General features: G+C 36.4%; 3 protein-coding genes across 5 annotated transcripts in view; 2 read left to right on the top strand and 1 right to left on the bottom strand.

Moving 5' to 3' along the window:
* The window catches only part of LOC126375659 (probable serine/threonine-protein kinase fhkE), a 64,008-nt gene extending 60,123 nt beyond the window's left edge, over positions 1-3,885 (top strand). For both annotated transcript variants that reach the window (XM_050022714.1, XM_050022713.1), the window contains exons 7-8: positions 405-557; positions 2,362-3,885. In XM_050022714.1, the coding sequence (XP_049878671.1) occupies positions 405-557; positions 2,362-3,544 (1,336 nt within the window). In that variant the 3' untranslated portion in view covers positions 3,545-3,885. The remainder of the gene's footprint in view (positions 1-404; positions 558-2,361) is intronic.
* A 3,272-nt stretch (positions 3,886-7,157) lies between these two features.
* LOC126375732 (40S ribosomal protein S16) lies at positions 7,158-10,181 on the bottom strand. Its single transcript, XM_050022831.1, has 5 exons — positions 10,122-10,181; positions 9,975-10,019; positions 9,168-9,299; positions 8,116-8,230; positions 7,158-7,397 (listed from the first exon to the last, which is right to left on the bottom strand). The coding sequence occupies exons 1-5, from the start codon at positions 10,137-10,139 to the stop codon at positions 7,252-7,254; spliced, it is 456 nt and encodes a 151-aa protein (XP_049878788.1). The 5' UTR covers positions 10,140-10,181; the 3' UTR covers positions 7,158-7,251.
* A 185-nt stretch (positions 10,182-10,366) lies between these two features.
* Positions 10,367-13,975, top strand: part of LOC126375634 (uncharacterized) — a 62,753-nt gene continuing 59,144 nt past the window's right edge. Inside the window, exon 1 of one of the 2 annotated variants that reach the window (XM_050022657.1) lies at positions 10,367-10,658. The gene's annotated coding sequence lies outside the window, so the exon portion shown is untranslated. The remainder of the gene's footprint in view (positions 10,659-13,975) is intronic. The other variant, XM_050022656.1, reaches the window with a different exon arrangement.

The raw sequence follows: 13,975 nt of genomic DNA on the forward strand, positions 1-13,975 counted from the left end.
TGGGGAGCGGAGAGTTGCAGTTCAATACGTTGTTTTATTCCTTATTCTATGACATGACATAACAGACCGCCACGCCGATATCCCCGAAGGGGTAGGCTTGTGCATAGCTCACCCACTCCTCGCTAGCTGTTTAAGTCCCATGCAAAAGGATGGGAGCCTATTGCCATTAACCGGGCACAAATCTAAGAAACCACGTACGTCGATAGTCCTATCGATACTACATATACGATAATTTTCAAGATGTTAAAAACTATCGATACTTCGACAACAGTTTAATACATTCCGCGACTCTAAATAGCTAATAACGTAGGTACCTATCACTTCCCCTTAAGTAGGTACTTACTTAAAAGAACTAGCAAAAAGAATTAAAAATAAGCTTTCAAATATTTTCTATCACTTTCCAGCTTATCAGGGCTGTCGCCGTTTATGGGTGAGACAGACATAGAAACCATGGCCAACGTAACAGTAGCGAAATACGACTTCGACGATGAGGCTTTCAACGAGATCTCTGAAGACGCCAAAGACTTCATAAGGAAACTGCTGGTGAAAGACAAAGAGTAAGTATATAGTGTGCTGTATATGTTTAGATTTTAAGTCGAAGTTTGAGTGGCTATGTTGTATGTTGCTGTTTTGAATATTGACACGTGTTTGTCTATAAAGCTCGCCATACACGGAAGCGGTACCGCGCGCGTTGCGTCGCGTCGCGCGCGTTAAAACGAGCCTGACCGCGGCTAATATTCTATATGAGCGCGTGAATACGAATTCGAATATTACAAAATACTCCAGGCTTAAAACGCCCCCGATACCGCCGCTTGTGTGCATTCAACTGTAGGGCAGTTAGGAATCGTCAAGCCTCGTCGCCACTAGGGGACTTTTGTCGAGCGATATACGTCCTCGGAGACATCGGGCGATATCGTCGCACATCAGACATTTCGCGAATTTGCCATACTTATAGTTGCGGGAGAGAAGTAGTCTGGTGATGTGTGACCATATCGCCCGATGTTTCAGAGGACGTATGTCGCTCGACAAAAGTCCCCTAGTGGGGGACCAAGCTTTATGTTTATTTAGTGACTTTGCATGGTACTGTAGATTCAAGTTACCAAGGAAGTCACAAAGTAGTATCTTCGAGAAATTTGAGTCCAGCAGTAGAATCTGATATTACCTACATAGAGGTTGTAAAAGAACTAGTAGATTTAAGTTTAAAAAAAAAATCTATGTGCTGCATGATAAATGTGCTTTTAGAAATAGAATACCTACGATTATTTCGAATTATAAAATTATTTTTAGCAACATAGCGATAGAACCGCGAATTGTTTAATAAAGAAAACATTTTTTTTTTCAATGTCATTATTCGTTGTCGTGGCAAAAGCTGCACTAAAGACAGCCTGTCGATAAAGACCCTTTGTTACTTTTTTTTTAATTATACCATCCAACACTTTACTAACCTTCATACACATTACATATTTTATAAGTGATTTTAGTAGTTAACAGTAGTGCTAACCAATTGTTTAGTAATTTAGAAAGTAGTAATCATATCGTAACTATTGCTTGTAGTATTTTATTAATTATTCATTTATCACAATTAATTTGTTTACTTTATTGCACGTGTAGACAAAGTATCCTATTTATATTTCTATATATTTTTTGGATTTCATTAAAAAATGGAACTACCCACATTTATCAAAATTGTAATACCTACTCTATGATTGAATGAAATCACATCATTTAAGTACCTACTTAAAGATAAAATATTTATATAAATATATTCAAAAACCAAAATAACATAGAAATTCGTAGGTATAATTTGGCAAAAAAGAAATACCATATTGAGGAGTTTCAACTTTACCACACACCAGATGGCAACACTTACACTCGAAAGAAAGTTTTATATGCTTTCGCCATTGTCGTTTCGAATTTCAAATAAAATTGTATGAGTATTAAACCAGCGCCGACACAGGCGTAAACGAATGGAACTCCCATACATTTTTAATCGAACTTGACATGATGGGAAAACGATAGTAAATTCGTCCTATCACTATTACTACCAAATTTAGTGTCATAACTGTTTTATAGGCCTGATCTCACGCATGAAATACATGCGGAGTCTGGTGCCAAAACTTCCAACTGTTACGAGTAATTAGTTAATTCTCATTAAGTAATTAGAAATAACGGCGAGTGCATTAACTTTCATCTTTTATGCCAAACTATATCTAACAAACTGATCAGGGGATATTTTGTATTTCTCTCTACCCATACTTGGCTTTGACTACGCACGCTCCATATAATAAATATCTATATCCATCTTGGCATCATAACAGCACCGAGGTGTTGGGGCGATAGTAACAAGGGTCTCTGTCGCAGGTGCCGCCCCTCCGCCGCGGAGTGCTTACGTCACCAGTGGCTGGTCCGCCGGCCGCACACCACGCCCACCAAGCCGCAGCCGCGACCAGTACCTTCCCCCAAACACGAGCTCGACGTCGCCAAAGACAACCTGCGACTCTTCGTCGAACGGTGGAGCGAACACCCCAACTCGCCTTACGTCTTTGACAACCAGGCCCACGAAATCACCAGTCTCATGAACGGCAACTGCGAAAAATCTTCCATTGGAGGCTGCTCGCCTTCTCCGAGAAGCTCACTTGGCAGTTCTCCAGACACAGTCTTCGACGACGACGATTTAGCACCACCTCCTTTACGCGACAGCCACTTCCTCGCGACCAGATACAACCCAGTAGAACGGCGAGCCTCCGACAGCAGTTGTTTCCTGCACAAACGCGCCGACGTACTCGTACGGAAGAACTTGGCTGAGGAGATAAAGAAACTCTCGGACCACCTCTACATGCTATCAACGATGAACACGGATCTCGCCAACAACAACAACACGAAAGAGTTGAACAAAAATGTCACGGAGTCCAAAAAGGTCACAAAAGAAGACACTAAATTGCCAAATGGTTTCAAAAAGGAAACTAAATCGACGGTCAATAAAACTGTTACAAATGGCAACGCGTCCAATAAAGAGAAGAGGTTGTTTACTTCCAAGTCTAGTCACAAGATCACATCGTCGTTCTTCCACGATAAGGAGCGGGAGAAGCCGATGACGAGTAACATGCCGTGGGCAAAGACTTCCAGATCCAAGAAAGTCACGAACATGAGCAGAGACGTGCCAGACCAGCCCACAGACAGGCGAAACACGTTCTTCGAAGAATTCGACAAACGACGAGAGAAGATCGACAAACTAGTCAACGGACCGGAGAACGGAAGACAACTGCCGTATAGAAGAGGAGATGAAAACAATGCTCATAGGACTAAGGACTTGCTACTGCATCTACTGGAGAAATGGGGGGAGACAGAAACAGAGGGGGAGAGGACTGCGGGAGGCACCACGAGCACAGGACGACATCAGTCCATATCTTTAGAGTGGTCGCCCTCCAACCAACTCGCACAGAATTCCATGTCCAGTCTCCACGCCTTCTTCCAAAGACAGACCTCCGATGAAAAGACGCAGAGGAAAAAAATGGCATTCACCGATGTAAAAAACTCCAAATGATCACAGGAACGTGCCATGACAAGTTACCAAAGTAAGAGATTAATATTTTATTAAGGTATTTGCTAGGGATGATGAAAATGACAATTGTTACGAATCTAGTCTCAAGTCACACACAAGATACTCGTAATACTGCACTATATATCAAGACTGACTTTCGGGAAATAGAAAACGGTCACTAATACTAATTCTCTATACAGTAATGATCATTTTTTATATTATTTATTTGTATTTATAAAATACAAACACGTTGGACAAGAAAATGAACTTGGTTCCTTAACTGTACTTAGTTTTATTTATTGTTTTACGATACGTATGTTGTTAATAAATATAAGAATTTATTACGCCTTGTTTTATTTACAGACCCTTTTATTAATCTATAAATAGGTACCTACAATACAAAAACGGACATCAACAAGACACAACTTACAACACGTAATATCTACTTAATTCAAAATTGCAACCTTACGTTATAGCGACCGTCTATCGTCGTCTGCCACGTTGCGACACCCGTGGCTGATCCAGTCGGCTCTATGCACGGAACTTCACGTGACCAAGACCAAACTCAAGAGATACGTCATCAAGAAACGCTGGGCCAAAGCCGTCTCGGCCGTGATCGCGCTCAAGCGCATGGGCGCGAAATTCGAGGACATTCATGAAGAAAAGATCGACGAGAAATCTGGATAGCACTGCGAACTTTTTGCTACTATTTCAGGGTGCTACCACACCTATCGATCGATAGAATGGAACAGTCGACGTCGGACGCCATCAGCGTAAAAACTTGATCTATTTTATCGTCGATCGACGGCATCGATCGATTGGTGTGGTAGCATCCTAATAAGTCGCGAATCGTGCCTATATTTAGTTATTTAAATGAATGTGTGTACACATTTTCAACCACACATAGGTCCCATACTCCCATCTAACCTTCTACTGAAATAATGAAATCAATCGAGTCTGTTATTTACAGTAGGTAAACCTACCTTAATTCGTTTGAAAGTGTGTACAAACTTAGGATTAAACTCTTATAACAGAGTATCGGGCAACTAAAAATCCACTGATTCAAATTAATACCTAAACTTAAATACTGTTCAATATACGCCGGTCCATAAGCAATATTCAAAAACTTATTAGAGATCTCAGACTGCGAACATTCATAGAATTGGAGCTTTAAATTGAAACATCCTATCTACATAAGTAAACAATAAGGAAAAGTGAAATATAATTAAATTGCATGCATTTAAGGAAAAACAGCAGCTTACATTAATCGACTAGACACTTCAAAAATGCAGCTATTAAATAAACAGTCTGTGCTAACTTGTCAACATTTATAATAGAATAATTCAAGTGGTGTGAGATAGAAATATAAATTAGTTTGCTAGAAGCTGCAGTCAAAATATTGCCATAGTACTTATTTTACAATTATTATTCTTGTAAATGTTAAGTTATAATGGTGCCAAACTCAATATTAGACAAAATATTATGAAAACATATCCGAATTTCTTGGATACACGTTCATTGTGAAGACGTGATTATCACTTATCATAATAATCTCAGAAGATCTGTATATTAGGAAGTAAAATTATCTTTAATTTATAATCTATACCTTGATCTTGGAATGAAAGACAAATAACGGTTAACATTAAGTTTTGTGCTAATTAAATAAGGACTATGCACATAGTAATACACACACGAATCGGCCGTAAATGCATGAAAACATTATTTTTATTTATTACACTGTTGTGTGGTGAGGAAAATGCGTTTCATACCGAGCGTTTTATGTACCTACCCTATAGTGTAAGTACCAATTTAACACGTTCACTGTGTAAACCACAATTGAGGCAATACATTTCAAAATCATAATACTTATATGAATGTTTTTTTTTTTCTTGCCATAGTGTGTTTATGTACATAAATTCCAATGTGTTTAGCTAAAAATAACATTGCACGTGAGCGCGAGGGGTTGATATCTAATTTTCAGTTACACAGTGAAGGTGTTAAAATAGCTATTTTTATGGATTTCTGGTCAGATAGTCTAATATTTGAGAGAGTATAAACAAATGTGTATAGTCCCTTAGCGTTAAGGATTGTTTTTCTTAATCTATCGTTTATTAAATAGTCTTGAGTACTTGACTACTCAACTTGTGTATTCCGGGCCACGCGTATACGCTGTATATTATGGACCATTCTTAGAAGTAACGTAACGGAAACAAAAAAAAACTTTTATGTTGCCATCATTTTTATACAACTTAGTTTTTCTTTTTAAATGTATTAATACATTTTTTCCTATAAATTTTACACTCTAATTCCGATACGTGAACTAATACTACAGCAATACCATTAGTATCAATGCAATAATATCCAAGAATCTTTTCATCTTTTTGCAAACAGTAACATTGATTTAAAGTTTCAATCAGAGAACCACTAAAGACAATAAATGAGTGCAAATTGTTTATAAGTATATTGGCCCCGATTCCTGCAGACACCTTATTTTATTTTAAGTTACATCCGTCATTTTCTTAACCGCCGAAAAGGAACGGGACGGATGATTGTCAAGAAGTTAATTTTAAAATGAATGATTAACCCGTGCGAATAAAATAGGCATCTCGCTGGTATGCAATCCGTTTGACGTGCTGTCCACTTACCTAATTATCGGGTTATTGGCCGATGCAAAATTTTTAGATTTCTGCTTAAAATTGACGTATATTCCATAAATTTTATGCCTGTAGATTACCCGTCCCTTACTTTTTCAACGGATAAGAAAATGACAGGTATAACTTAAAATTAGATGGCGTCTGTAGGAATTAGCACCATTGTATTGTTGTTACTTTTGCTAAAGACAAGATTCTAAATACTATTTATTGACGTAGCTTCTGAAATGGTGAGATTTACCCATCCCCACTCCTACAGCATGTTTCTACGCAATCGGTAAGGGCTCTTTGTGATGATACAAACGTTTGTATTGTACTAACATACATAAAATGAACGGAAAATTATTGAAATAATTTATTACTTTACTGCATTCGACTAAATATAAATTGTATTATAAAATTGTGCGTTGTACGTCGGCAAATTGCATTTAATATCCTATATGAATTTCAAAGACATTGATTGATTTATGTAATAATTTTGAATTTAAATGAAAATTAAAGTTTGTTAAATTATATTAATTTCGTTTTATTTAGTGCATTAATGTTGTATAAGGAATCTGTGTTTTGCAGTTTGTTTTTTTTTCACGAGTTTATATCTATACTGAAATAAACATTTACCAATAGTGTATTAATAATAGTTAATATTAAATTTAATTAATCTGATATCATATAACTAAGTGAGGCTTCCAAAAATAATCAAAACCATCCCCTGATGTTCAAAAGTATTTTATCACTAATTTAAGAGCCACAACACCCTTGTCGGTGTAGCATTCTCCATCCTACTTTTTAGGGAAAAATAGGGCAGTGGTTTCCCTCTTGCCTTCCGCGCCGCAATACTTTGTCTGACGCGAGTGTGATGGCGCCCAGAGAAAACTATTTCAAAGCCGTGCGTACTCCTGCCCTCCGCCTCTGAATATTACTGACAATACAAAAGTATTTAAGGCACTGAAAATTAAAGATGGTGCTTAAATTTTTAACTTTTTTATTGACACCCAATGCTATCGCACTGACAGTACAAAAATACCAATGCAATACCAGTGGACGACGGTAGATGTAATCTTAACGGTAGGACTTTTGGTAGCGGGCACGAGCGCCTGGACCGCCGAACTTCTTGGGCTCGCAGCGCCTGGGGTCAGCCACCAACAAGCTCCTGTCGTATTGGACGAGGATGTCCTTGATTTCCTTCTTCGACGCTTCATCTACATCTGCAACGTGAACAAGGGGTGTTAGCACTTGTGTGCCTCATTGAGGGCAAGTACAGTTTGTCTCTAGAGCAGGACAAAAAGGCAAAAGTCGTCACTAAGCATAAGCGATAAAGTGTAGATTTAATTTGACGCGCATATAGTCCAAAAGTTTTTCCTAGATGTCCTAGAACCACTTTGGAAATTGTAAACTTATTAACTTTGATGGGTTATTCGAAAGCCCATAAAATCGATATAAATGTGTTTCCACAAAAATGATGTATTCAGACATAAAGTGCAAGTTAAATACAACACTTTGAATTGTTTTATTCACTAAAATTTACACAGATAATAATATTGAAAGGTCCAATTCCATGGTAATTAATAATTAAATTAAATTAATAGAATTGTAGTGTACATTTCAAACAAGCATGGTATTAATTACACATGCTGTTTGGTAATGTCACAATAATCTCCTTTCCCTGAAATGACTGACTCACATGGGGGCGAGACAGCTTTGGAAAGAAAGGGTGCCTTACTATAGGACTAGTGAAAAATACGCCCATATGTATCATTTGTTGAACTATAAAATAACAATTTAATTTCTGTAAATAAACACTATGACGTCATAATTACTAAGGCCAAATAATTATTTAAAGAATGTTATAAAGTAAAAACTCACAGAAATAAAATAGTGTACTAGATTGGAGTATAAATATGTAATATATCAAGAAGTGCTTACATTTCTGGTAGAAGGCAATGAGTGCCTTGGAGATGGCCTGTCTGATGGCATAGACCTGTGCGACGTGGCCACCACCCTTCACCGTCACTCTGATGTCTACACCAGAGAACTTCTCCTGTGAAAGAAGAAATATTCACATTAATATGGAGAAATACGATAAAAGAGTCTTAAATGGTCATTATGAACTGTCAGATGGATATTTTACTTCACATCCTAAGATGCTCAGGTTCGGAATAAGTGTTAATCATCACAGTAACTTATTAACTTATTTAACATTAAATACAAATTAATACAAATGACAATTATTATCTATGTTATTATTTAGTTACTCCATAATGTACAATGAAAAGTCAAACTAAAACAAATGCAACATTCACTACAAAACTAAATTAATTATAAAATACATGAGCATAACTAAGTTGTGAAATAAAACATGCAGTGATAAGTTAGTAAAACATGAATGGAATATTATAACTAGGAAGCAAAGCAAACAACAAATATTAAATGTGCAAAAAACAAATGCAGCACTATTTAGGTATCTACATTAACAAAATACCAGATGAATTTTTCTTTACGTTTCAACATTTACCTAATTTTAAATTCTAAAAATATGTCCTAGAAAAGGTACAAACAATTATTTTAGAATAGGTATTTCAGTTAGGATGCCAGACAAATATACCATTCAACATTTGATATTCCTTCCCATTAAGTTCTATTACCTGTAATAGGTATTGCTGAAAAAGCCAACTACCTACATAGGTAGGTAGGTATTTAATCTGCTACATTGAAAGTGGTATTCTATATTTTAAGAAATAGCATAGTTCACATTATTTAGTTAGAAACAAAGGTTATTCACATTATTAACATAAAAAGATATAAAATATACCAAAAAAACGGAAGGTGCATAGAAACTTGAGGCAACTTCAGACTGATTTCAGGCTGAACCATGTTATTGCTACAAATATGTGTGCTCCTTACTTATAGTTTTTAAAAACATCATGCAGCTAACAGCACATCAAACGGAGCAGATACATGAGGGTTATGGTAGGTACCTTGCCGAGCAGCAGGATGGGCTCCTGGAGTTTGTACTGCAGCAGGCGGGGCTCCACCAGGTCCAGCGGGCGCCCGTTCACACGGAGCACTCCATGACCACGCTTACAGTATGCGACGGCAGTCGCTGTTTTCTGGAATAAATGTTTACATCAGTTTCTCTTTCTTTTTGATAGTTTATAGGGGATAAAGGCAGAAGCATAGTAACGAGATAATATATATTTTCTTACTGTTAACAAGAGCAGAGGATGAACAGACTTATGTAGTCTTGAAAACTAAGGTATGGTTTGGTAAAGATGTTTTATAAGTTACCAGTACCCTCGACCGATTTCCAGATCGGTTTCACTACTTGTACGACGATAATCTCTCTTAAATGATAAAATAAGGCTTGTATTAACCAGACTTAAGTATAAGAAATAATTTAAAACAGGTTAATTTGTAGTTTCTACTTTTTGAGGTTAGAAGACATGTTCAGTGATTGTTTTCATTTGAAAAACTCGATACAGAAACCATATAGTTTCTTTTTAGACCAACATAAATAATATCTGCGGTGGCTCGTATACGTAAAACCATTGTTTCGTATTCGGCTAGGAAATCATTATTTCCTAGCCAAATACCCAAGAGGTTGTACCGTATAGGTTATCAACCGTCATAGCGGGAAAGTATATCTCAATCGGCTCAAATTCTGGGAATTTAGCGCTAAGCTAGCGTGTTTTCTTAAAAATTACTTAGAAACAACATATACATGAATTTCAATCTATTTTAAAGAAAATCGGCACAAACACGTGGACTGAAAAGAAAACACTCACCTTGCGTCCGAAAACCTGGACGGCTTGGATTGGTTCGCGTCTCGCCTGAAAACACGTAAAATATATTTAAAATATGCCATTTCGCTATACAAATTGAAAACTTTTCACAACGAAATCACAAATTATTTAGCGAAAAGCAACACGCACCTCTTGCACGGCAGCCATTTTGACAGAGAAAGACTGAACGAGTGAATGAATCTACCATAGACTACAGAAACGCGAATGAATAGTATATTTTTTTAAATTGGCAACATTATGATATAGCGACATCTATTGTCGAGTAGTAAAATTAAAGAGTATAGTGTCATCTAGTATGTAACTTGCGTACTAAATTGGTTATTTTTATAGCTAACAGATGTCGTTCTAATAAGTAAAAACTTAAGTGACTCAACGTGCGGGGCAGGCAGATACACAGTTTCTGTTTTGTATTCGTCAAACGTATCGCTAGAGTGAAGTTGTATGGTATGCGCGTCGGTAGTGCACGCGTTCACAATGCGCCGCGAAAAAGCTAACATTCCCGCGCAAGTGCCTCACAACTAGAAACAAAACAGTGTGAATCAAAGTTTACAAAGAGAAATTGTGCGTTATTGTTTTACGTAATCAACATACATTTTGTGTTTTGACGTTTTGAACTGGATTTCCTACATGTCCTGTGACTTTTGAAACTTTTACGAAAAGTTGCGGGTAAGTTGAAAATTTTAATTTTGCTATATGGTACTTAATTAATTGTATGTTATTAATTATACTTACAAATGTGTAAAAAAAGATAAATTTTGTTTAACTGAGTTAATTTGTTGTATAATTTGAGAATTGTGAATCATTCTTGTAGGTATTCTTTTGAACCGGAATTGTTTACCAACTTACAAAATGAGTACCTATATCTTACAAACTTTAAAAAAATAATTAGTTAGGTAGGTACTCCTATTTACATACAGTGCAAACCAATCAAACAGACAGTAAACAGAGTTCATCACACTTTTTGCTATTTAGTATTTTTTTGTATGAAATAGGTACCTATTTACACTGTGCGTCAGAAAAAATGTGTGATTCATGCAGTGAAGCTGGAATGTGGCTGCCCCATAGAACACATCTTACGGAGCCACTTATTTATGACAACTGTTGGCCAAGCAATGTCGTAAACACAGGAAAAACAGAATATAGGTAATAATTAATTGTTGTGAAGTATAATAGTTGGTACTACTTATATACACGTTACTAAACTTATGTGCGCCGCACTTCATATGAGTTGTGGGCAGGGCTAAAAAAACCTAACATAAAATAACTAGGTAGGTAAGTATTTAGCTCAATTTATTTTCTGAAAACTACATAAGGTGTTCACCATAAACAAAATTTAACGTTTATACCTATAACAGATAACATAAGCTGACGGTTAAGTGTACCCTAATTGTGGTATACTTAATATACTATTTATTATTAGCTTAATCAATTTACTCGTGTTATTGACGCTTTGTCTTTCTATTTAACCTATGAATTACTGTATGAATCCCCGACTCCAATATGTAGCATGATCTTTCACCCTAATGTTGTCTGGAAGAAATTGCTATTTGGCAATAAGGCCGCCGATTGTGCTTCTCTTGTCACTTTTGTAATTGTTTTTAGTGTTGTTTTTATATGTGCAATAAAGCGTTTTTGTATTGTATCTACTTCTTCTCTTCTTCTATCGTGTCAGGGTTATTATGGAGCCGCCAAAGGCCCCTGACATGACTCAGTACTTACATCAGTAAGTAGTAACCGGGACCAACGGCTTAACGTGCCTTCCGAAGCACGGAAACCTACTTACTTATTACCCCTTAATTCGTAGTAAGTAACTCAGTGTTCCGGCCAAGTAGGTACCTACTTAGTAAATACCGCGGCAAATCTACAATAAGTCGCTTCAAAAAATAACTTAGTGTCAAACAGAAGCGTACTTCTTAACAGTGTTTTTAGTAATTCCTTATCAAGTACATATTCGTTAACGTGATCGGAGTTATTAATTACATTATCATACACTATTAGTCATAGTAACCACGTAGGTATGTTCATAAAAGTATTGCTCACAATTATTATAACATTGATAACTTACCTTGGTCTACGTAAAGTTAAATAAACAGGCCTTAAGATACAATTACTTACCATCAATTTAAGAGCCACGCTCTTGTCGGTGCAACATTCTCCATGCTACTTTTTTAGGGAAAAATAAAAAAAAGCAGTGGTTTCCCTCTTGCCTTCCGCCCCGCAGTACTCTGTCTGACGCAAGTGGGATGGCGCCCAGAGTAGTCTATTACAAAGCCATACTAGGACTCCTGTACTCCGCCTCTGAATAGTACTGACAGTTACTGCTGCCCTCTGTCAGGTCCCAGGTTACAGCCCCTGTGACTTGCCCCTACCGTCCTGCATTGCCGTACCGATGGCTCCCATCTTCGCCTCTGCAACCGTTGAGGTCTTCATCGTTGAGGTCTTTACGATACAATACTTAGAATAAAAAAATATTTTATATAGCACAAAAAGCTACAACACAAATATTACAATTAAATAAATGGTACCTACAATAGGAGGCATTGTCGCTAAAATAGCAATGTCTTTCTGGCAACCTTTTTATATTCAAGATTAGGTACATAGGTGCGCACGCACTTAGGACCATCAACGATATTTCTCAGCAGTGTACTGACATCGACCTATTTACGTGTTCATTGACGGAATTCACGGAGTTAGTCATTAAATTCTTTAGTTAGGTACTAATGTTATAATTGCATTACATAGTCGAATTGGGACTGCCTGTAATGTCTATGTAATTTGTGTTAATAAATAAATAAATAAATAAATAATTTGTTTAAGTTATAAGTAAGTTAAGTATTATCAAATAGGTAGGTGAATAATTGCAATATTACATACTTACTGAAAGAAAACAATTTTGTAACGACTCAAGAACTATTCTCAGTATATAGATAGGTACAGTCATGAGTAATATCATGTACCCGCTTTAGAACCCTGTCGCACTGTCATATTTGGCATTTGATGAGACTTACGGTTTAATTTGTCAAAAAAGTTAATGTGACATGGTATCACAGTGTATACATATATATTAGTGCTCGTGACCGTAACACTTACCACAATTTCAAGTCATCAATATTTTGATCAATCTCTATACTTACATAACACGAAACTTGTTGTCTCGTGGTGTGACTAATTAGTTAGATCTCATTCAAGATTTAATTAGTCGTTATGATTACGTAAGTATCAGATTTTTGCAAAATCTTGTCAATTGACTTCCTAGAAAGTTGTCAAATGCTGACAAAATGTTACTTTATATAAGTGCAAAGTAAACATTAAAAAGTGAAGTGGACCCGTTATTATGTATATGCGAAGAAAATGAAATAATGTTATATATAGTTCGATGTATACTAATATGCACCCGATACGCACGACATTTATGTTTAATCGACCGATTCATACCTACTTTACTGGTCTAATTCCTTTTAATATTTCCCTTTTTTCACTTTACTTACTTACGTACCTACTTAATTTCCGTTTCATTACATTCATGTTAATAATCTCAGGAAGTCGAGTTGATAGACAAACATACCTTTTCGCAGTCGATTAAAAATGACAATTGGTCCAAAATGTTAACATAAAATATGGTTACGGGTACATTCATCGTAAGATGAACTAAGTAGGCACAATTCACCGAGCTTTCTGTTAGACCAACGTGATAGGTGGTGACCCATATCGCCGTTTATATAATGGCCGTGCCAACTGTGAATAACATAACATAACATAACAAATACTTTATTGCACAAACAGGAAAAAACAAAATACAAAACAAAAGAGAAATAGAATTAGTACAATAGGCGGCCTTATTGCTAAATAAGAATATTATAAAGGGGACAATTACGCTAAGGCATAGGTGACCTATTTAGCGTAAGACATATGTAACATCTTAAAGACATAATGTAACATCAACTCCGTAGTTATTCAACCAAATAGCGTAAAATATACTTAGC

The sequence above is a fragment of the Pectinophora gossypiella genome, chromosome 19 (genome assembly GCF_024362695.1).
Source record: "Pectinophora gossypiella chromosome 19, ilPecGoss1.1, whole genome shotgun sequence".
Taxonomy (NCBI): Eukaryota; Metazoa; Arthropoda; class Insecta; order Lepidoptera; family Gelechiidae; genus Pectinophora; species Pectinophora gossypiella.